Source organism: Myotis nattereri, assembly GCF_964212035.1.
Source record: "Myotis nattereri genome assembly, chromosome: 7".
NCBI classification, from domain to species: Eukaryota; Metazoa; Chordata; class Mammalia; order Chiroptera; family Vespertilionidae; genus Myotis; species Myotis nattereri.
Genome location: NC_138082.1, coordinates 24989370 through 25010029, shown reverse-complemented (window position 1 = coordinate 25010029; position 20660 = coordinate 24989370). Strand labels below are relative to the sequence as shown.

At 52.3% G+C, this 20660-nt stretch overlaps 1 protein-coding gene across 2 annotated transcripts in view; it reads left to right on the top strand.

The window, feature by feature from the left end:
• Window positions 1-6622: 6622 nt before the first annotated feature.
• Window positions 6623-20660, top strand: part of PAX3 (paired box 3) — a gene marked incomplete at both ends in the record, with an annotated part of 92982 nt that continues 78944 nt past the window's right edge. The window contains 4 exons of one of the 2 annotated variants that reach the window (XM_081095396.1): window positions 6623-6707; window positions 8004-8239; window positions 9739-9868; window positions 11005-11139. In XM_081095396.1, coding sequence (XP_080951522.1) covers window positions 6623-6707; window positions 8004-8239; window positions 9739-9868; window positions 11005-11139 — 586 coding nt within the window. The remainder of the gene's footprint in view (window positions 6708-8003; window positions 8240-9738; window positions 9869-11004; window positions 11140-20660) is intronic. The other variant, XM_081095397.1, reaches the window with a different exon arrangement.

Genomic DNA, 20660 nt, shown 5'->3' with positions numbered 1-20660 from the left:
TTACTGTCCACCTGCTGCAGCCCAGGGAAAAAAGTGCCGCTCTCAGTTGAGCGTCGCCCGCAAACACTCGGCTTTAGCCCAAGACTCTCCTCCTCCCCGTGTGTGTGGGGGGAGCAAGTGCTTGCCACTCGGCAGGGGCTGGGGGCGGGGAGGGGGAGGCCGAGTGGCCCCGTGGAGGGCCCGCGAGCTGGGAAGCGGCTTCAAAGGTCTCGGTAACGACTTTTCGGCCTTTATTTATGCCCCTATTAATACAGTATCCATCATGTAGATATCGATCTTTATCCTTTAAACTGATACGCTGGGAATCAATTAGCTATGCAGATTACATTTCCTACAAATCCAAATGTTAATCTTTCAGGCTCTGGGCCAGTGATATATATTTTTGCAGCCAGATAGTATTCGATTTCGTTTAAAAATGAAAAGAAGAAAAAAAAAGCTCTCTGAAGCTTATTCCTCTTGGGGCTACTTGTCTTAACTCTTGGCCCTGGCTGGGCATTGGGGGCCTGGGGACCGTAATGCCTCCTGCGGAGTCTTGGGGGAGGGGAGGAGCACAGCGGCAGGGGGACCCGCTGGCGGAGGCCGCCGAGGGGACCCCGACTGCGTTCTGAGCGGGCGCAGGCCGGCCGCTTAGCGCTGGTCCGCACCTCTGTCGGGCTCCCTCCAGCTCAGCCACCTCGGCCGGCCGGCGTCTTCCCATCGCTTTTGGCTCCGGGGGTGATCAGTGTTAATCTTTTCAGATTCCCCCTCAGAAGTCTCCCATCCCCACACTCCTAAATCCAAATTACCACACCCCCCATTCCTCGCCTCCACACCCAAGGCTAGTGTGAAGTTTCTTCTCCAGAAAGAGAAACTTTAACAGAGGAAATCGGTGTTTTCCTGGGGGATGGAGATGGAGAGAAAGTTTAAGCTTTAGGAAGGAACTTCATCTAATTCAATTCTAGAGCTTGGAAGGGTTGCAGCGTCCTGTTTTTTGGCGTTCTCTCTCTCTCTCTCTCTCTCTCTCTCTCTCTCTCTCTCTTCCCCTCCCCCCCTTCATCTCCCGCTCTGAAAGGGCGGTGGGGTCAGCAGAGGACTGTCCCAAGGCAGACGGCCCCTCCTGTGTGTGCCCCGTGAGCTCCTCGGGCCGCCCGACTAGACTGGGTGCTCTTCCTAATATCCTCCTCCAGGCCCCACCTGCGCCCGCCCCTCGGGGCTCTGGCGGAAGCGCACCAGGTGGGCTGGCGACGACCCGGCCTCCTTCACCCCCCCCCCCCGCCCCACCTGCTGCGTTTACTCGACCGGCTTGGCTGCCGCGTCTCCGGCTCTGTCGCGCCTTTAAAAACACGTGGGCGCTGCTGGTGCCGGGCTCCCTCGGCGCCCTGCCGCCTCCCGCTCCCGGGCCTCCACTGCGCGCCTGTCCGGGCTCAGCTGCAGACCCTGGGCTCGCCCGTCCTCCTAGATCGCTTTCCCTGTTCCTCCCGTCACCCGCCGCCTAGCCCTCCCTCGGAAACCCACCCGCACAGACATTCCCGCGGGCGGAAGGGATCCGGCGGAGAGGCGGCGGCTCAGGCACCAGAAAACGTGGAGTCCCAGAGAGACCTGGCCCTCCAAGCAAAAGGCCTGTTAGCGTCTCCCACCTCCACTCACTCCTCTTCTCCCACTGCCCTTCCCCTGCCCTCCCCGGGGCCTCGGGAGGGGGACCCAGAGTGGGGGTGCGTGTGTGTCCAAGAACGGCCCAAACGTCCGGAGGCAGAAGTCCCTGGAGTGGTCATTTGCCTTCCCTTTATTCCAGATGTCAGGGAAGCCCAACAGACCCTCCCGCTTCCCCCAGCTTTCCTACCCACGTCCCCCAGGCTCCTCTCCCACCTCCATTCGGATTCCTCTATTCCGCAAGGGCGAGGCTCCCCGCAGTTCCAGTCAACTCCTCTCCTCCCCACAGACCCCTCAATTTTTAACCCTCCCCCCCCCCCACACACACACACCCGGCAGGCTCACACCACCCTGCTCACACCTGCTAGTAGAGCAGTTACTGAATTTCCCTCGAGGGGTCTAACCAAGTTGGGCAGAACATTGTATAAAGATTAGAGAGGGCTTATTCTAATTTTTTAACGACCCAATCCCCCCCACCCCCCCAGTCAGGCTCTGGTATCTTGTCTTCCATACTTGCATAAAAGTAATTTTTGCAGAACCTAATGAGCGTCTGCAGGCAACAAGTTGTCCTGATATCCGTTCGCTCCCTCCCTCTCTGCCTTTCAACACATTTTCTTTTCCACCTCTCTTCCCCTCCCTTCTTTTCGCTTTTCCCTTCCTCCTCTTTTCTCCCCACAACCCATATGCTCTTTATTGAGAACTCGCTCGCATGTCCTCCCCCCTCCCCCAGGCGCAGGGGCACCGCAGGGGCAAAACCACGGCTGCCGCCTCGCAGCACATTTCGGCGGGGCGCCCAGATCCTCATCCAGTCCCTAAATCCGATCCCACCCGACTGACTTTCCAAAGAGGAGAACTTCGGCGCCAACGCTTTTGACAAATAACTGCGGGGGTCCTAGGATGACCGGAGCTGGCCTGGCCGCGACGTGCGGATTTAAACCCAAGCATTCACCAATCCGGTCTCATCGCCCATCCGGTCCCATCACCAATCCGGTGTCATCCGGTATCACGTCCAGCCGAGGAGCGCGTGGTGAAGGACCTGGCGCTTGTATTTCCTCGGGTAAACACGGCAAAGCCTTTCCGCGGAACTGAGGGTTTCCTGGTGTTTGCGTCTGGAGAGAGATGCCTGCGACCTGGTGGTGGGCCAGGCGGGCCCCTGCCAGTCGGAGCCCAGCCTCCAGACGGGAGGGGGGAAAGGCCTGGGTGGCAGACGCCACCATCTAGGTCGGGCACGTTATTTTACATAGATCATCATTTCCCCGCAAGGGCTGTGTCCGGCTACAAATGATGTCAGCTCTCAGAGGCTGGAGAAGACCATGGGCCATGACACGCCTGTGCTGGGAGCCCCACAATTGTGAGGGCTGCGTGCTGAAGGGTGACACGCAGCCCAAGCTGACGCCCCTCCCCCAGGATTGGCCTGTAGATGCGTGCAACCCACCCCACGGGGAAGGAGAACCTTCAAGTAAAGGAAGCAGGCCCCCCTGCACCCCCACCAGGCTGGCGCAGGCAGCGGCTGTTTCACCTGCGGTGCCAATGAAACTGGGGGCGGGGGCAGTCCTGGCAAGTCACGTTCCTCCTTTTACAATCCAATGATGCTATTGTTGCCTTCATTTTGCACGTGCGCAGACAGCGGGGTGGGCAGCACCGCCTGTTCACAGAACCGGCCTAGGGACCCTCCTGGCTGCTTTCTGGGCGATGTCCGCGTGGAGAAGTGCTGCCTCCCAGACCCGGGCTCAGGGACGCGGGCTCAGGCGCTCGCCCGCCAAGCCCCACTACCGGGTCACCGTGCTGCCAAGCAGCGCCGGTATCGTGGCCAGATCGGGCCGGCAGACGCTGTGGCCCGCAGGCTCCGGGCCGGGGAAGGTGGAGGACCCCTCCCTGCTCCGGGCAGCCGGGGCCGGGAAAGATGTAGGAGAGGCCCAGCCTTCAGAGGCCGGGCAGGAGGGACTGGAGTGGAGAACTGGGGATGTGCTCTCCAAACAAACCTGGCGAGTCTGGCACCACCCTGCCCTCGCGACCTGTTGCGCGGCGCACTGCTCCGCAGGCTCTGGGCCGGGTCTGGCGTGGCGGCGAATGGGCGCCAACGCCGGGAAGCCCCAGCCGGTACCGCTGCCCCGGCCCTCCCGGGTCGGACCTGCAGGACGCCAACCTCAGGGCATCTGGACTCCCGAGGTCTTTGGGAGTGGCCCCGCCGCCGCACCGGCCCAGCCGCTGGGCCTCCGGGGTCTTCTGGCCGCTGTGGGGTGGGAAAGGGTCGAGCTAACGTCTGGCTACTATAACCTCAGAGCGCGAGGGCAGGGGAGAGGCGGGGAGGGAGACACCCCGGAACTTCCCCCCCCCCTCGGGGGCTATATTTGCACGTTTTTATAGCAAGTAGTGGTGGTTTACGGATGCGCGTGATCCAGACCCGCACTCGTGATCCAGATCCAACGTCAGTACCTCCACTCAAAGGTCCTCCCGGCTCTGCCTCTTCGGCGAAGAGGAGTTAGCAACCCAGGAGGACGAATTTGCAGCAAGCGCGTCCCTCACGGCCCCGCGGCCCCGCAGAGCGCAGGCTGTGGGGAGGGAGGGCGCCGGGCAGCGGCGGGAGGGCCCCGGATCCGAGCCCTGGGCTCAAAAAACCCAGTGAGACTCGGCCCTGGACGATTTTAAACCGCCCACCGCCGTCCCGGGTTCCTCTCAGCGCAATTTGAAGTTCCTATTGCCTCTTGAAATCCACTTTCGGTACCTCCCTCCCCCAACAATTACCGCTGACCCCAGAAAGTGCTCGGTCTACCTCAGCCGACCTTTTGGAGACAGAAAGCTGGGGAAAAGTGCAGCCCCCGAGAGGCCATCCCTGCGAAGGGGCGTAAGAAACAAGGACACAGGCTTCGGTGGCCCCATGTGTGCACAAAGGAAAGGAGAAAGTTTTCCTCTTGACAAACTGAATTATTTTATATAAAACCAGGTTGAGCAGGGCTCCATTCTCAACAGCACCTCCTTTGTACTATGAATGCACATGGGGCGCTATCCCCCTTGGGTGGGGGTGGGGGTGCCCAGAATTTTTCGGATGCCTCCAGAGGCCTCTCTTAGCTGCTTCCAGGTCGACCAAGCCTTTTGACATTGGGCCCAGCCCAAAGCTGCCTGCTTTCCCACTTGTGAGTGAATTTTTAAAGGGCCAACTTGCAGACGATTGAGCAGCTATTCTTTGCCTCCCCCCTTCCCAAACTTGCCTTCTGAGTTTGCCTTAATTAGGGGGTTAGGAAGGGGTGTTGGGAGTCCGAGTTCACGTAAAATCTGTCAAAGGAGTTGGGGGAAGGGAGATCGGAGAGAGAGAGGTGGGTGGAGAACTCCAGTGCAGGAAAAATTCAAAAATCGTAAAAGGAAAAGGGGGAACTTGAAGCCTAGAAGTCATTGTTTCCTTTATTTCAAAGGGAAAAACCTGCCCGATTCTCATCCTTTTGATTGATTAAGGCCCTGAATACCTCGCAGTCTCAGAGTGACAGTCCCTGAATAGACTCGAGCGCATAAAGCGCAGTGCAGAGCCCGGGGCTGGCACTGGGGGTGTAAAGGAGGCGAGTTCGCTGGCACTTACCAAGTTATAAATAAAAGGCTATGCACAATGGTACCTTCTCTGAGGACAGACAGTCTTTACAACACTCCTGGCGTCATATCCTGCTGGGGACACTTCAGCTCCTAGCCAAGACTCCGCTCCTTTTATTTTTCCAGCAGTTTAGCCTGAATACCATAATAAATTCCTGAGAACAAACGCTGCAGCCGGGCAAAACCTGAACGTATAGACGCAGTTCTGCCTGCGTGTTGGGAATCTATACATTGAGATTTAGAGCTGGGGCTTTGCAGACCGGGTTTTTCAATCAAGACGAGGAGACCTTTTTCTTCTCCTCCCCTCCCGAGCCCGTCGGGTTGCAGTCCTGCGGCCTCCTCCCCACCTCTGCTGGGCTGCACAGTACCCCCGCCCCCCCCCCTCCGGTAGAGAAAACAAAAGAACCGGTCAGCACAGCCTGGACTCCTCCTGGGAGAACCCCTGAACAAGCCTAGGCCAAGGGGCATTGACCAGAGGAAGGAAGGCCACACATGTCTGGGGGTTCCCAGTGCCTCTTATGGAACTGAGCCCCCTCCAGTGGCAGCAAGCCAAGTAAAGTGTGTGTGTGTGTGTGTGTGTGTGTGTGTGTGTGAGAGAGAGAGAGAGAGAGAGAGAGAGAGCGCCCCACAGGCAGAAAACACAGACATACTCACCCAGAGAGAAACAGAGTCAGAGACAGATACACAGAGATACTGAGAGAGACAGAGAACTAGCCAAGGAGAGAAACACATAGAGTGACAGCGACGGAAAGAGAGGGACCCCTCCCTACTCTCAGCAGCTGTCACCTCCCTCAGGCGCTCTCTCCCAGTTTCTACGAGTCCATCCTTCTCTCCTGGGGAAGGCGCGCAGCGCGGGTCCCTTTGGGGCCGGCCGAGGTTCGGCACCGCCGGGGATGGGAAGAGAAAGTGGCCGCTGTCGCCCAATCAGCGCGTGTCTCCGCCACCCGGGACGGTCTCCCCGTCGGCCAATCGCAGCTCAGGGCTCTTGACCAAGCTTTGGGTGAAAGAACTAATAAAGGCTCAAGAGCCTGGATCCCCGCACTCGCTGTCACGACAGGAAGAGACTCCGGCCGGCCGTGCTCCGGGCCCCACCCCCTTCCCTGGCTCGTCGCTGCGCCCGAGACCCCTCCCCAGCGTCCCAGGCGCGGGGCCACTCGCCCAGATTCCCGGTAAACTTTCCCACCCTGGGCTCGAGATCCTGGACTCCGGGGCTTCCCGGCCTGGTTCCTCCTCGAGCCTCTCCCTGGACTAGAAGCGAGCAGCCCCCCTCCCCACGGCCCTCCCTCCGTCTCCAGCCTCTTTGGGGAGGGGGCTCTCCGCGCGCCGGGGGAGTGCCCGAGGGTGACCAGCGCCTCGCTCGCCTTCCTATCTCGCCTGTGCCTGGATATCATTTCCAAACGAAGCTGCCCGCAGGATGACCACGCTGGCCGGAGCTGTGCCCAGGATGATGCGGCCGGGGCCGGGGCAGAACTATCCGCGCAGCGGGTTCCCGCTGGAAGGTAAGCGAGGGCCTCCGCAGCGCGCGGGTCCGGGGCTGGGCCCGGGCTGCTCCCTCTACCGGGGTCTCTGCAGGCCCTTGAGCGATCCAGGGACCCCCTTCCCTGGGCACCCCACCCCGGGACGGAACCATTGGGGGCGACATCCGCACCCGATTTCCTCTCTGTAAACGGAGAGCGGTTCTCTCCGAAAGCCCTTTCCGAGCTTGGCGGCCAGGCCTGCGCCAGGCGCGTCCACTTTGCTCGGCTGTTTTGGAAAAGCCTTCGTGCCGAGGGGATGAACGGGCTTCCGAGCACCAGAAAGCAACTTCTCCGTATTTTGTTCACTCAAAGGCGCCTCAGAATTGTCCTGGCGTTGCCCATATTTGCTAAGCTCTTGTCAAGTTCCGGGAAAATTGCCGTGCCTGTGCACAGTTGTGGCGGCGAGGCCCTGCGACCTCCCTCGCGCTTGCGATGTTTAGTATTAATTATTTATTGAGTTTCACTCTCCTTCAGCGGCATCTTGAAGTTTCCATAAGCCGTTTGGGAAACTGACAAAGTCAGCTTGAAGGTTCTGGGAATTCCGGGGACACCGGAAGTTTTGCAAGCCCTAGTCCTTCTGACAGTTTGAGAGGCTGGGGCGCCCCAGCGGGGATGCGGTCCGGTGGCTCCTACCTTCCGACCTCGGTCCAGAGTAGAATGTAACACCCAGGGCATGGCTGCAGGCAAGGGGGGCCTGCGAGCAGATCCGGTTTGTCCCTGTCCCCAGATGTAACAGGTGACACGCCTGCCACCTGCAGCCTTCTTTTGGGACCCTCTTTGATCCTTGGCTACTGCATTCTTAGCTGGAAATCCCAAAGGCTCTGAGCGCCTTCAAGTCCCTTGGGAAGGGAGCAGGCCTACTTGGACAGGGTTTGGTGTGAGCAGAGTTCCAGAAGGCTGAAGCCGGGGTGAACTGTCTGCCAGGAGGCTGTTTCTTGAACAAGATACACTTTGTGCCAGCCACAGGGTCACCCGGTTCCCCAGAGCTGCCACTTCCCCTGGGCGGAAAGGGAAGACGGTTTCTCTGGGACAAGTTATTTGCCCTGGTTGTTCCTTCCACACAAGATTATGTGGCCCTGAATTGCTTAATAGTTTGAACAAATGTGATTGAAAAGGGACCTGGGGCTGGAAGCTGGATGGGAGCCCTTTCATTGCTGAGACTGTAACATTCGGATTGGCCCAAAGAGCGCGAAGTTAGAGGCTCATCCTCCCGGTGGCCGCTCCCAATTCCGCTGATATGACTTTCCCTTTGCCTCTCTTTTCACCTTCTGCCCCCAGTGTCCACCCCCCTCGGCCAGGGCCGAGTCAACCAGCTGGGCGGAGTGTTTATCAACGGCAGGCCGCTGCCCAACCATATCCGCCACAAGATCGTGGAGATGGCCCACCATGGGATTCGGCCCTGCGTCATCTCCCGCCAGCTGCGCGTGTCCCACGGCTGCGTCTCTAAGATCCTGTGCAGGTACCAGGAGACCGGCTCCATCCGGCCGGGTGCCATTGGCGGCAGCAAGCCCAAGGTGAGCAGGCGCCGGCTCCGGAGGCCTCTGGGCCTGCGGTCTCCCGGTTAGGGAAGAGCAGGCTGGGGGCAAGGGGTGCCCTCTGGGACTTTCCAAGAAGTTATTTTTCAAGTCTGGGGAGGAGTGTGTGTGTGTGTGTGTGTGTGTGTGTGTGTGTGTGTGTGTGTGGTGTCAGGTGTGGGGGGACTTAGTTGCTGCCTAATTCAAGATTCCTTGATAAACACTAGCAGCGGTTCTCAACTTGTGGGTCGCGACCCCTTTGGCGGTCCAACGACCCTTTCACAGGGGTCACGTAAGACCATCCTGCACATCAGATTTTTACATTACGATTCATAACAGTAGCAACATTACAGTTATGAAGTAGCAACGAAAATAATTTTATGGTTGGGTCACAACATGAGGAACTGTATTTAAAGGGCCAGAAGGTTGAGAACCACTGCAAGGGAAAACGCCAGCCCTTGTGTAAAGGAAATATAGCATTTTTAAGCACCCTGAATCTCATAATTCCTCAACACATTATTTTGATAGGCAACCGCCAAACTGTCCGTGTCCACTTGTTGCTGGTTTTCTTCCTCAAGCATCTCCCCAGCTCCCACCCACTGCACTGCCCTTCCCAAAAGTAACCTTAGGAGCCTCTGCTGTTTTCACGGTTGCTTTCCCAGCTCCTGTCCCCAGTCTCTTCCAGCCCAAATTGTCTTCAAGGAGTCAAAAGCTGAGTGATGTGTTTTCATTGTAGTGAGCCCATGATTTGGCTTTTAAAAAGCAGTTTGGTGCTATCCTCAAATGAGTCTGGTTCCCTTTAAAAAAAGAAAAGAGGGAGAGTCTTACTGGCGAGGGCTGAGTGGGAGGGGGTTGCAACAGGGCTGCCTTTTGGATGTGAGGAAAATGCAATACAGTTTTCTAGTTGCCACAGGGCAACATCAAAAGGAGAGTTCTGGTAAACTTAAGACTTCTGAATGCCCTCCTCTTCTGCCTCCTCAGGGACCCTTACAACCTTTCTAAGAATCTCTGGAAATGCTTTTAACCGGGAAAAAAAATATGAAGAGCCAGTTTCTCCAATTATGCCTATTGGTTATCTGCTCTAATTCTTGAAAACCTAGATACTCACCTTCTGCATGTCACTCTGCTCTTCACTTTAGCTAAAATCTGGCGCTCCTTTGGAGAAGGGAAAGTTGTGGGTCTGATTTGATTTCTCTGCTCCTCTTTCAAGCATTTCTTTTTGTTTAGTTTCATTTTCGTGTTGGTGTTGTACAAGGAATTGCCTTTCTGTATTTCCAGGGCTCAGAAACGGCACACCTCTTTTTCATTTATCCTGATGGTCCGAGCTTAGCTGGGGAGGAGGAGGGTACCCAGGGTGCTTTGGGGTGGGATGACTTTCTGGCAGACCCTCCCTAAGGGCCCACTGCCTTAGAGAGCTGGGACCCCTCTGCTAACAAGGGGGCCCTGCCCAGGGGGCCCAGAGGACTCGGCGCAACACCTGCCTGCCTGTTCTCTTAAAGCAGGTGACGACGCCTGACGTGGAGAAGAAAATTGAGGAATACAAGCGAGAGAACCCGGGCATGTTCAGCTGGGAAATCCGAGACAAATTACTCAAGGACGCGGTCTGTGACCGAAACACCGTGCCCTCAGGTACCAGGCCCGCTCGCGTCCCCCTGCGGCGCCGTCGCCCCGGTTGAGTCATTTAAGCTATAATCACCTCCATGGTCTTCCTGGGCCATCGGGAGGCGGCTCCTCCCTGGGCCCTGAAATATTTAGGAACCACCGTTTTATGGAGGGAGCGCTGAGCCGCTGGTCCTGAGGTTGAGACCAACCCAGGGGGCTCCCCAAAGAGGATTTTTGTCGGGAAAACAGGGCAGGAAACGCGAGGCGGAGGCCAAGCATTTATTAATATTGATGTTCTCTTTTAAAGAGAAACAAATGTTTTGGTAACCCCCGTGGAAGGGAGATGGGGCCGGGCCGCGGGGCTTCGCGGTGTGCGGGGAGGCGGGGAGCCCCCGCATCGGGCCTGCGGCGGCCCCCAGGGCCCCCTGTAGCCCCGGGTGGCGGAGGGCGCAGGGAGGCCAGCGCAGCCGGAGCGCCAGGGCGCGCGGGAAAGTTTGTTTTTAATTAAAAGGAAACTCCCTCCCTCCTCCCTCCCCCGGCGAGAACGAGATGTTTCAGAGCACGGATTTGTTTACCACACTGGAATCTGGAAAAAATAAATGCGGGGAGAGCGCATTTTCTTTTGATTTTTACAATAGGAAACGGTTCTGCAGTTGAAATTGAAACCCTTTATAGTCTAAAAAAAGTTGAATTGCAGGGGAAGGGTCCGCTGCTGTTCTGCCTCCCTGACCGGGAACCGCGGGCCCGCCCAGTGCCTGCAGGTGGTGGTGGGGTGCAGGGTGGGCTGCGGGAGACTTCTCTCAGATTGGAGGCCTGGACCCGTCCATGGAGTCCAGAAGGGAAACGTTTCCTGCTGGGAGCGAGGGGCAGAAAACGGCGGCTCGCGGCTCTTGCTCGGAGGTGCAAGCTTCCCAGGCTCCAATCTCCCTTTCCCTAGATGGGGGGTGGCACGGGGGGGGGGGGTGTCGAATGGGAGGCTGAGAGGTGGTAGAAGAAGGTGGAGGCCCCAGGAACCAGAAGGTGGAGGCCCCAGGAACCAGGAGGAGACAGAAGTTGGCTGTGCCGGGCAGCGGATCCAGGGCGCGGACGGGGGGTGGGGGCTCCGTGCCGCCCAGCCCAGCACCAACTCAGTGGTCTGCGCTCCCCCCTCCTCCCGCCCCCAGTGAGTTCCATCAGCCGCATCTTGAGGAGTAAATTCGGAAAAGGGGAGGAGGAGGAGGTCGACCTGGAGCGGAAAGAGGCAGAGGAGAGCGACAAGAAGGCGAAACACAGCATCGACGGCATCCTGAGCGAGCGAGGTAAGCGGCGCGCCGAGGGCCTGCGCCGGGCGGACAGTCGCGCCGGGGGCCGGGGCCGGAGGGCCGCCCAGCTCCCGTGGGTGTCCGGGTCTCCTGGCTCCTGCCCACGCCACCCGGGTCAGAGCCTTCGAGTGAGGGACGTACTTGCAACCAAAATGAACATTTTCTCGTTTGCTTTCTCTATTTTACAAATCTTTCTTCCGCCTCCCCTCCAGCCCCGGGTCGTCTATGACTATGAATTGCGTTTTAGGTGCGGGGCCACCCTCTTGCCTGTGGGCGTGGGACCGGGCGCCTGGGAGTGGTGGGGAGGGGGAGACAGTCTGTGATCCTCCGAGGTGGAAGGAACTTGTGTGCCCTCAGGAAAGGCCCTGCTGTCCAGAGTTTGTAACATCAGAGGAGGGAGGGAGAGGGAGAGGGAGGGAGGGAGGGAGGGAGAGAGAGAGAGAGAGAGAGAGAGAGAGAGAGAGAGAGAGAGAGAGAGAGAGAGACTCAATACTTTGCTAAGCAGTGAGCCCTGAAAGTTGCCCCTCGTCGGTTACCCTATAAATGTGTATGTGTAAGCTGTCTGCTTTTTCTTGGTTTTACGTTGGTTTTCAAATGCGACGGGGTTTGGTGTGTGTGTGTTTGGGAAGTGAAACCGAGGCATCTGGGCTTTGGGCCCTACTGCTGGTGCCACCTGTTCCTCGCTGGCTGCGAACTGGCAGCACCTAGAGAAAACCTCTCCCGCAGAAGCATGAGTGCAGCCTGCTCCCTTTCCTCCCTTTCACATGCTGCCGTCCTCTTCAGACTTGAAAGATACCCACCTGCCCGCTCCCAAAGGCAAGTCTACCCCTTGGAGCCGAACCCGGAAGGGGTGACTGCACAGAGAGGTCTCAGCAGATTTGCACCTCAGTGGTTTTGGCCTTGGGGATGGTTGTACCTCTTCAGATTCGAAAAGGATCTGAGTCCCCACCCCCTCCCCTGGCATTCTGTTATCTGGGGCCTGGATTTTGTAAGGCCGAATTTTGAGTTGCCCTAGAGGTCAGGCAACTCTTCAGGTGGGCTTGGAGCCACACACAGGACTGGCTGGGTCCATGGCCCTCAGCCCGGTAGGAGTGTGGACGGTCCTTTCTTTGACCTTTCTGGCTCACCCCCTGGGCAGACCGGTGGGCTTTATAAATCAATGCAGAATTTGTACTCAACCTCAAAAGGACACTTAGATTTAGAGGCTCCAAGTCCAAATGGCTGCTTTCAGATGCTCTGGCACAAACAGGCGATCGATAAAAACCACCGGAAGCCGTGGCAGGTTGCTTCCCTCCTTTTGAAGCAGGGCTCTCACACAGGCTCAGACCCGGTCTGAGCTTCTCTTTTGAGAGGGATGCTTCCTTTTCAGTCTCTGAGAAGACATCTCAGCTTTTATTCCAGCCCAGATACAGCCCAGAGGTGCTGGGGAGGGAAGACAGTGAGAAACCAGACATCCCCAAACCCAACGGGCCCCTTCGGGCAGGGCAGTGGGGCCAGGAGCCCAGAGCACCCCAGAGGCTCCAGAAGGACTGGGGGGAGGCACGGCTTTGCTACTTGTTGCCGGAGGCGCGGAGCCTGGCAGATCCGAGGCTCCCTTACAGCACAGGCAACCGAGGCCCAGGAGACAAAACGCCCCAAATGAGCTGGTCAAACATTTGTACAACTTTTCCAGCTTTTACAAAGAAGGCCTTCTCTACACAAGCTACACTTGGAGATGAACTTGGGAGACAAAGCCTGGAGAGTCCATTGAAACTCACACTTTAGCTCAGCCCAGACAAAGCTCCGGCTCGCAGCAGCTTGATGTGAACAAAGGAAGGCAACCTTTTTATAATTCAAGGAGAAAAGAAGAGAAAACAGCCCCACAAAGGGCGGCGAATAGACATTATGGGCTGGCAATGAGGGATGAATTATTCAATGAGCCCCAATAGCCGCTGCGCCAGGAAGTTTTATGGACTCTCCAGCGTGGAAAAAGTGGCCATTTCACCTACAAAATGTTTCCAGTCTTTTGGGCCGTCTAGCTGGATTGGGCTGCCATTCAAGGGCAATTGCTACCATTTTAAAAATCAGAGAATTCTCCCCAGCGGGGGTCGCACCGTTGAAAACACACACACACACACACACACACACACACACACACACACACACACCTCGGAGGCTGAAGCCTAATTTAATTTGGGGTTGTCAAGGATGAAGCTGCGTCAGTCTCGCCAGCGCCTCTAGCTCCTTTTCCAGATGAACCCCAGAGGGCAAGAGGGGCCCAGAGAAAGGAGAGTGAAGTGTAGTTTGCAGGAAAGTTTAGAAACCTCAAAAAATTCTCTCTGTTGTTTGGGTACCAAACATCACAGGTTGCCCCGCTTGTGAAATAGAAGGCATGTTGCTGAAGAGCTCTAAGCGCCCTGGCGGAGGAGCGGGAGGCTGGCCAACAAGGGGCCTTTGGGTGTCCTGACCACTGGAGGTTCCAGCTTCCTTGTGGGCCTGGAGGGTGCTGCTGCCACTGGCTTTCCAGGGGACATCTTTCCGCTTGTCCGACACTAGGACACAGGGGAGAGGCACCCCGAAAGAGGTCAGAACCACCCTCGTTCCTCTTTCCAGGGTCTTGCTCTTTCTCCTGCTCCTTTCACCTCCCCAACTTTCCCTTGCCCCCCGCCTAACCCAGGGACAGCGCAGCGTGCCCACCCGGTGCGCTCCGGCCCTGGTGCCCTTGCTGGGTCCATCCTTCCAACATCTTTGCGGAGGATTGGGTGATCAGGGCACACCCAACCCCACGGCTCAGCCCCTGGCTGGCACAGAGATCCGAGCTGGTGCAGACTGAGGAGCCAAGCCCTGGTCGCAGCATCAGGGGCTGTGGGTATGGCCCGCGCTGCGGCCACTCAATGGGCGCCTCTGTTCCTCCCCCGGCGCGGCCGAGCGGGCCCGCGGGCGCTGCCACAATGGGCCGGCCCCCACTCCTGCGCCCTGCGCCAAAGCTCCGCGCCGCCCCCTCCCCTGCGCTCCGGCCGGCTAGCAGCTTAGCTCTCCGGGCTGCAGCCGACTCAATTGCCTCCTTTATGTTCTTCTCACTTTCATCTAGACTCAGCCCGCCCCCCGCCCTTCTCTTTTTTCTCTCCCTTGCCTGAGGCTCACATTAGTGAAATTTCTGCAACCTCCCCCCATTTTTTTCTTATTTTAAAGAAAGCCCTTAACACAAAAGCAGTGACTAATCAATAGAAACTGCTCCTTCATCATCATCTCCTCCTCCTCCTCCTCCTCCTCCTCCTCCTCCTCCTCCTCCTCCTCCTCCCCTCCCCCTCCTCCTCCACTTACTCCTCCTCCAGGAGGGTGACGCTTTTCCTGTTTGGGAGTTTTGGGAAACATTTTTGCTCTGTGCCGTAATGGAATTAGAGGACAGATGAGGACTGTAAATGGACACGCGACTGCAAGATTGGCGCTTAAATATTTAGATGCAACGTTACAATTACCGACTTGTTGCAGCGTCTTTGAAGTGGCGCTTGGGTGTTGGGGGGGGGGGAGAGGCCAGATCGCCGAATTGATGTTTTGATTGGGGCTGCAGATACACTGCACGGGACTCTCCCCCTTTTAAAATCGCGTGGGAGGTTTGCAACAATTTCAAAGGTTGAGCTAAGAGACCCCAAGCATAGGTCGGTTGGGGCTTATACTCCTTTCACATCTCTCCCTTCCTTTTTGACATTTTTGAAAAAACGGTGCTGCTTTTTTTTTTTTATTTGAGAAAGTCAAAGTGACAAAAGTTTTGCTCGAGTCCTCGCCCGTCCAGTGTGCGCACTTGAGCGCATCTAAAATTAACGAGATCGACGTCAGCCTTCCAGTGAGGCATAAGCTAAAGCAGTTAGACACGCAAAGTTTTAAAGGTCCTCGAAGCGTTTCGTTTCCAGCGGGATCATGAAAAGACCACTTTATGTTTGACGGCAGCACCACTAAAATCAAGGGAAAGCGGTTCTTCTCCGAGCTAACCCCCCCCCCCCCAACCCCCTCCCCCAGTAAGCAGGGAAGGGCAATTTGGCGCGAGGCTAGGGGATGGTGGACGAACTTTCCCACAGATTAAAATCATTAGGTTTAAGATCTTAGGTTTGTGGCATCGGAGCCGTTCTTGAAGTGGACAGCCCCCTCTCCAAGTCCATTTGTCAGAATCACGAATTTGACCCCAGCGCCGTCGAAATCTTTAGAGAAAATGTCCTATTTTCTGAAGTCCTTGCAACACTCAACACTGCATGTTAAAAAATGCGTTAAAAATGTCAGAACTCAAATTAAATTAGAACACCACGCTGGTTCCTCCTCGTCCCCCCCATCCCCCCCAAGAACCTGTAGCGGTAGCGGTTTTCCCGTTGGAAAGATTGCAAAGGAAGCAGCCTCGTTCCGATGTGAGTTTTTCTTATTCGCTCGTTTGTTTTGTCGGGTTGACTGCTGTATGTTTACTTTCTAGCCTTATTGAAAACATGCAGATTTTCTCATTAATGCTTGGAAATCGTATGTTTATTTGGCGGCTTGATTGGATTGTTGATAGCACCCGAGCGGGATGTGGGGCCTGCAAGTGCGTAATCATCACTGGAGGGTTATTTAAGAGTCCCCAGGGCTGCGCCATAAAACCGCCGGGGCGGCGAGGCGGAACCAGCAAGTGCGCTGGTTAGGAGAGTGCGATGTGCAGAATCCGTCAGGTGGATGGGAGTGTTGCCGCTGAGCCCAGTGCCAACATCCATGAATACATATACTTTGAGGACAAAAAAAAAAAATGAAAAAATTAAAAATCCTCCCTAGCGAGGAGGTTAAATGTTTCGGTTGTACATAGGCAAATAACCAGTGAAAAGAAAAAGCTTCGCAACAACAACAAACACACAAAGGGTGTGTGAGAGATTGGCCAGGGCTGGGCTGAGAAGGTTCTGTTTGGTGGGGTTCGGCCGCAGGTAACTTCTTTATGCGGGTAAATAAAGATTAAAGAACCATTAAGAATGTAGATCGAGAACTAACAAGACACTAAAAGGCAATTAAGCAGTCAGTTTAATGCCTTATCTCACTGGCTGCTCTGGGGTTGTTTTACAACTAGGAATTAAAATCTGAAAAGGAAGTTTTCAGCAGCTCTGGCCAAATATTGATTAAGTAGCTGTTTGTTGATGCCATTGTTGCGCATTAAAAGGCCCGGATTGCGGCCCCTCACTGGCCATCTTCTATTGTGAGGGATTCGTAACCACTGAGATCAAAGCGGGATCATTTCAACTTATCTGTCTTGGAAAATCCTCTTTTCCCTCTGAAACCCCTAAGGAGGATTGACCAAATTCTCTTTAAGAAATAGGAACCGAAACCAGTACATGTCGTGGGTTTATGGAGAAGGAATTCATGGGGTGTTTCTAATGATCCTATGGTGATTTCTTATTTAGAAGTTTGGTTAAGATGGGGGATGTATCATCAAATAAATTTTTATTTTGGGGAAGTGGTGGGAGACGTGGAAGCTACTGTCTTCCTGCGCATAAATTTCTATACATGGGCGTTTCACTGAAGCTGCCTTCCCCGCTGAGTTGATGTAAAGGAAAGATGTCCGAGTTTTGCATAAATCTAGGTAGGGAATAATTAAATACACAGGACACTGAGAGTTACATTGACTACATTTCTCTACTTGTGTTTCCATAGTTTCTGTGTTTATAGATGGTTAGTTGTGTCTCATGCATATTTTTGAACTCTGTAATGAAGTAGATGTGTTTGTGTGTATAGTTTGTGCATCGTTGGAGTTTATTTATAAGTTGGTCACTAGGAATTATGCTGGCAGTAAACTATATCCAGTTGCACAAATCCATAGGTTTATTTTCCTATGGATCATACTTTCTAGAGTCATCAGGATCCGAGGTAACAGCACATCGGCGCTCAGCACTGCTGTTGAATGCTAGGAAAAATATTTCCCTGAATGATTTTACGATTTTTTTGGTTGATTATTAGATGAACAATTAAATATTTTTTGGATTAAGGAATTCAATATACTTGGAAAGGTTTTTCTATTATTATGGGAGCTAAAATTCCTGCCAGGGCTTTTTTGGAAACACCATCTCTGTGCTTACTTATTTGCAAATTCCAATGAATCTCTCAAAGTGAGTTTATTAAATTTATGCCAGATTCAGGCTTTGGGTATTCAGCTGTGCATCATGGATCTGCCTGCATGTGGGAGTTCCAGGATCCTCTTCTCTGATTATGCTCATTTCAGTACTAAGTAATTGTGCATAAGGTTTTATTTGTATTTCATTTTGTTTTCTACTCTTTCTGTTCACTCTTGAATAAGTTGTATCTTGACATACAGAGTCAGAATCATTAGTGGATATTTTAAAATATTTTCTATTATTATCTTCCAATTGATGGATCATCTACTAAAGCTCAGATGTTCTTTGATACAGTCCCCAGCATTGCAATGTAGAGCAAAGAGCAACTGCCTGAAATAGGTTAAGCTGGAAGTGCAAGTAATCTGTTACGATTACCTTCTCCTGGGTCCAGATGCAGCATTAGGAAGTTCTTTGTTACATCTTCCATACGTACATGTATATTTCATATACACACACAGTTACAGTGACTTCTCCCTTGGCACCCTTGGATGTCCGGCTGTGTGTTCCTGTACTGCCAGCGGACAGCAGAGCTGAGCTCCACGTTTGGCCTGATCTCAGTACCAAGACAGAATTACTGACTTAAGAACCGACTTATGTCAATTATATCTCAATAAAGATGGGGGAAAAAATAAAACTTGGATATCATGGCTCAAAAAAATATAAAAGAATTGGCTGCCTTTAGCTGGGGGAACTGTGATCAGGGAAAGTGAAAGGGAATTTCAGAAGCTGCCAATCTCTTGGAAGATGCACACCAAAGATTTTATCGTCCTGTTCATGCCAGTCTCTGGTAGAGTGTGGCTCAGCTCAGGTTCCCGTTCTATATGTCAGTGTTGGGCCAAGTGCTGAGCTCCAACAGCATTGCACTGTTGCTGGAATCTGGATACCTCTCCCCACAAATTACTTGAGTTGGGATTATGCTCCCAAATGAACAGAAATTATTTCATTTTCAGCTTGTAATTGGAATGTGCTCAGTTACCAAAGTGTCAATTAACATTATAAAACATCTGTTTAAGAGAGATGAGTTAGAAACTTCACCATTGCCAATGGGAGATATGAAAACCATGGGAAGTATTTGTTGAAGACACTTGCGGAGTACTAAGTTTTATGAATTCTTACCTTCAAGTCTATTTTCCTTCCTTCCTGATAGAAACTAAGAATAACAGATCATTTCTGATACGGAAGTGGCCACTTCTCTTTTAAAACAAAATTGTATCTTAATAAAGGGCAATGGTATAAAATTTAGAATTTGATTGGAGGCACATTTCTCCTAGAAAGGAAAGTTTTAAGAAAGACTCTTACCTTATACATTACCTATAGCAAACTTTGTAGCATTTAACTTTTTGCTGCAGGATTTTAAGCAAATGACATCAACCACAAAGAACCCCTTCTTTTTGAGCCAAAGCAACTTGATCAAAGTAGTTTGAGTTTTCATGCTCTTGTTAGTGCAGTGATTGGGAAATGAATCTTCCCCTGTATAACAAATTAGAACTCATGACAGGCAGTGACAGACTAGCTGTATATTTCTCTCCCTAAACCCATTCAGTGAGTTACTGATTCTTATGTACTTTTCTTTGGCCATATTTAGTGCATCTACAATAGTTTATTATTATGAACTCTCAATTTGAGCAGCCAATTTCTCACTCATCCTGGATCTCATTCCAGTGGGCTCCATTTAAAAATAGCTGACCAGAATGTTTTGTGACGAGAATGACAGGCTCTTGTTGGCTGACCAATATAGGATTAAGGGAGAGGAAATAGCACTGATTTTCAGCATTTAAAAATTTCCAGGATCACATTGAAACTTCAAATAGTTTAGTTTTATGGGGGCTTAAATGTAAATTTTCAAAAATTTTATAAGCGGATGGTAGTCATGTTTCTGGAAACAACTGCTGAATTTAATGTACTTGGCCTTATGTCATTAGATGGGAACAGTAAGTAAGTTAGGGTAGACTTGTATGAAAGGACAGTTAATTGCTGTGCATTTTATATTACAACATGGAATTGGGTTAGTTTTTGTAGACTTTCATAGTAAATGCTTACATGGTCACATACAAATTCGCATTTTTAACAGAAAGCCTATATTTGTAGGCTTGTGGGACTTTTTTTGGCTTGTGACTTTTATAGGCACTCAAATATGTTAAAAATATAACCACCTAGCCCTATTATTTTTATTTGCAAACCCTAGTATAAGGCATACCCAGTAAACCCAGTAAACAGGAAGTTGGGCATTGTATGAGGGTATTAATATTCTTTAAAAAAAACACACTTTATTTTTAAATAATTAAAGACTCATAGAGTCTATCTCCAAACATGTATTTTATAATTCTTACTTTCAATATTTATTTTATTTTAAAATTTTATTTATTAATTTTAGAGAGAGAAAGGATGGGAAAGAGAGAGGGAGAGAGAGAGATAGAGAGAGAACGAACTATGGATTTGTTGTTCCACTTATTTATATATTCATTGGTTGATTTTTTTGTATGTGCCCTGACTAGGGATCAAAACCGAAACCTTGGTGTATCAGAACAATGCTCTAACTAACTGATCACCCAGCCAGAATTTCTCCTAATATCTAAATATATTATTATGGTTAAGAAAATCTTGCCCAAAGGGCGTGTGTGCATGTGTGTAGCTCTCAATTACCATGACTGAGATTAACCTGAACTAAAGAAAATTAATTGGTCCAATTCATTTTATTATAAGAAAAGCAACAGGCTTCTTCTTTCTCAATCCCTACCCGACCAATTTTCTGATAGAAGTCCACTAAAGCAAGTGAGTGTTTCTTGTGTGCTCGGACTTAAACATGACTTTGCTTCCCTATGAGAGCACAGTAATCCAAGTAATAGTGCTATGTCCTTGCACCAACAATTTTGCTTTAAAATTGGTACCAAGCACACTTCAGATGTGACCCCTTGAACTTCAGTTTGGACATCTGTAAGGTGGGCACATCATAACAACTTCCCAGGGTGGTATGAGGATAAAATGAGAAGGTGCAAGTGATGTGCAAATTACACCTGTCACAGGAAAACTCAAAATCTTGGGGAAAAATAACCTCTGAACATGCAGAAAGTGACCTGATTACTGGCAGATGGGCTCTGCCCAAGGGCAGATACAAGCTGAATTCAGGGCTTAGGAGCAACAATGAAGACCAACACACACGCCTCCCACAAAATCCACTTTCACTGAGTCAAAAAAAATGAGTTTATAAACAACTATTTAGTGTAATAGATCTTATTGATTTAATAGATATGAAAAAATAATACAATTCTAAAACCACTCACTGAGATGACAAAAGATATTTTTAAAGTACTTTTTATCCTAGTTCTATGAAGAGTACTTTTCTCCCTTAGAGTAACCTGGCTTTTAAAAACTCCCCCAAATCAAACTCTTTTTTTGTACAAGTTCCCTCCAACCCCCCCTGCA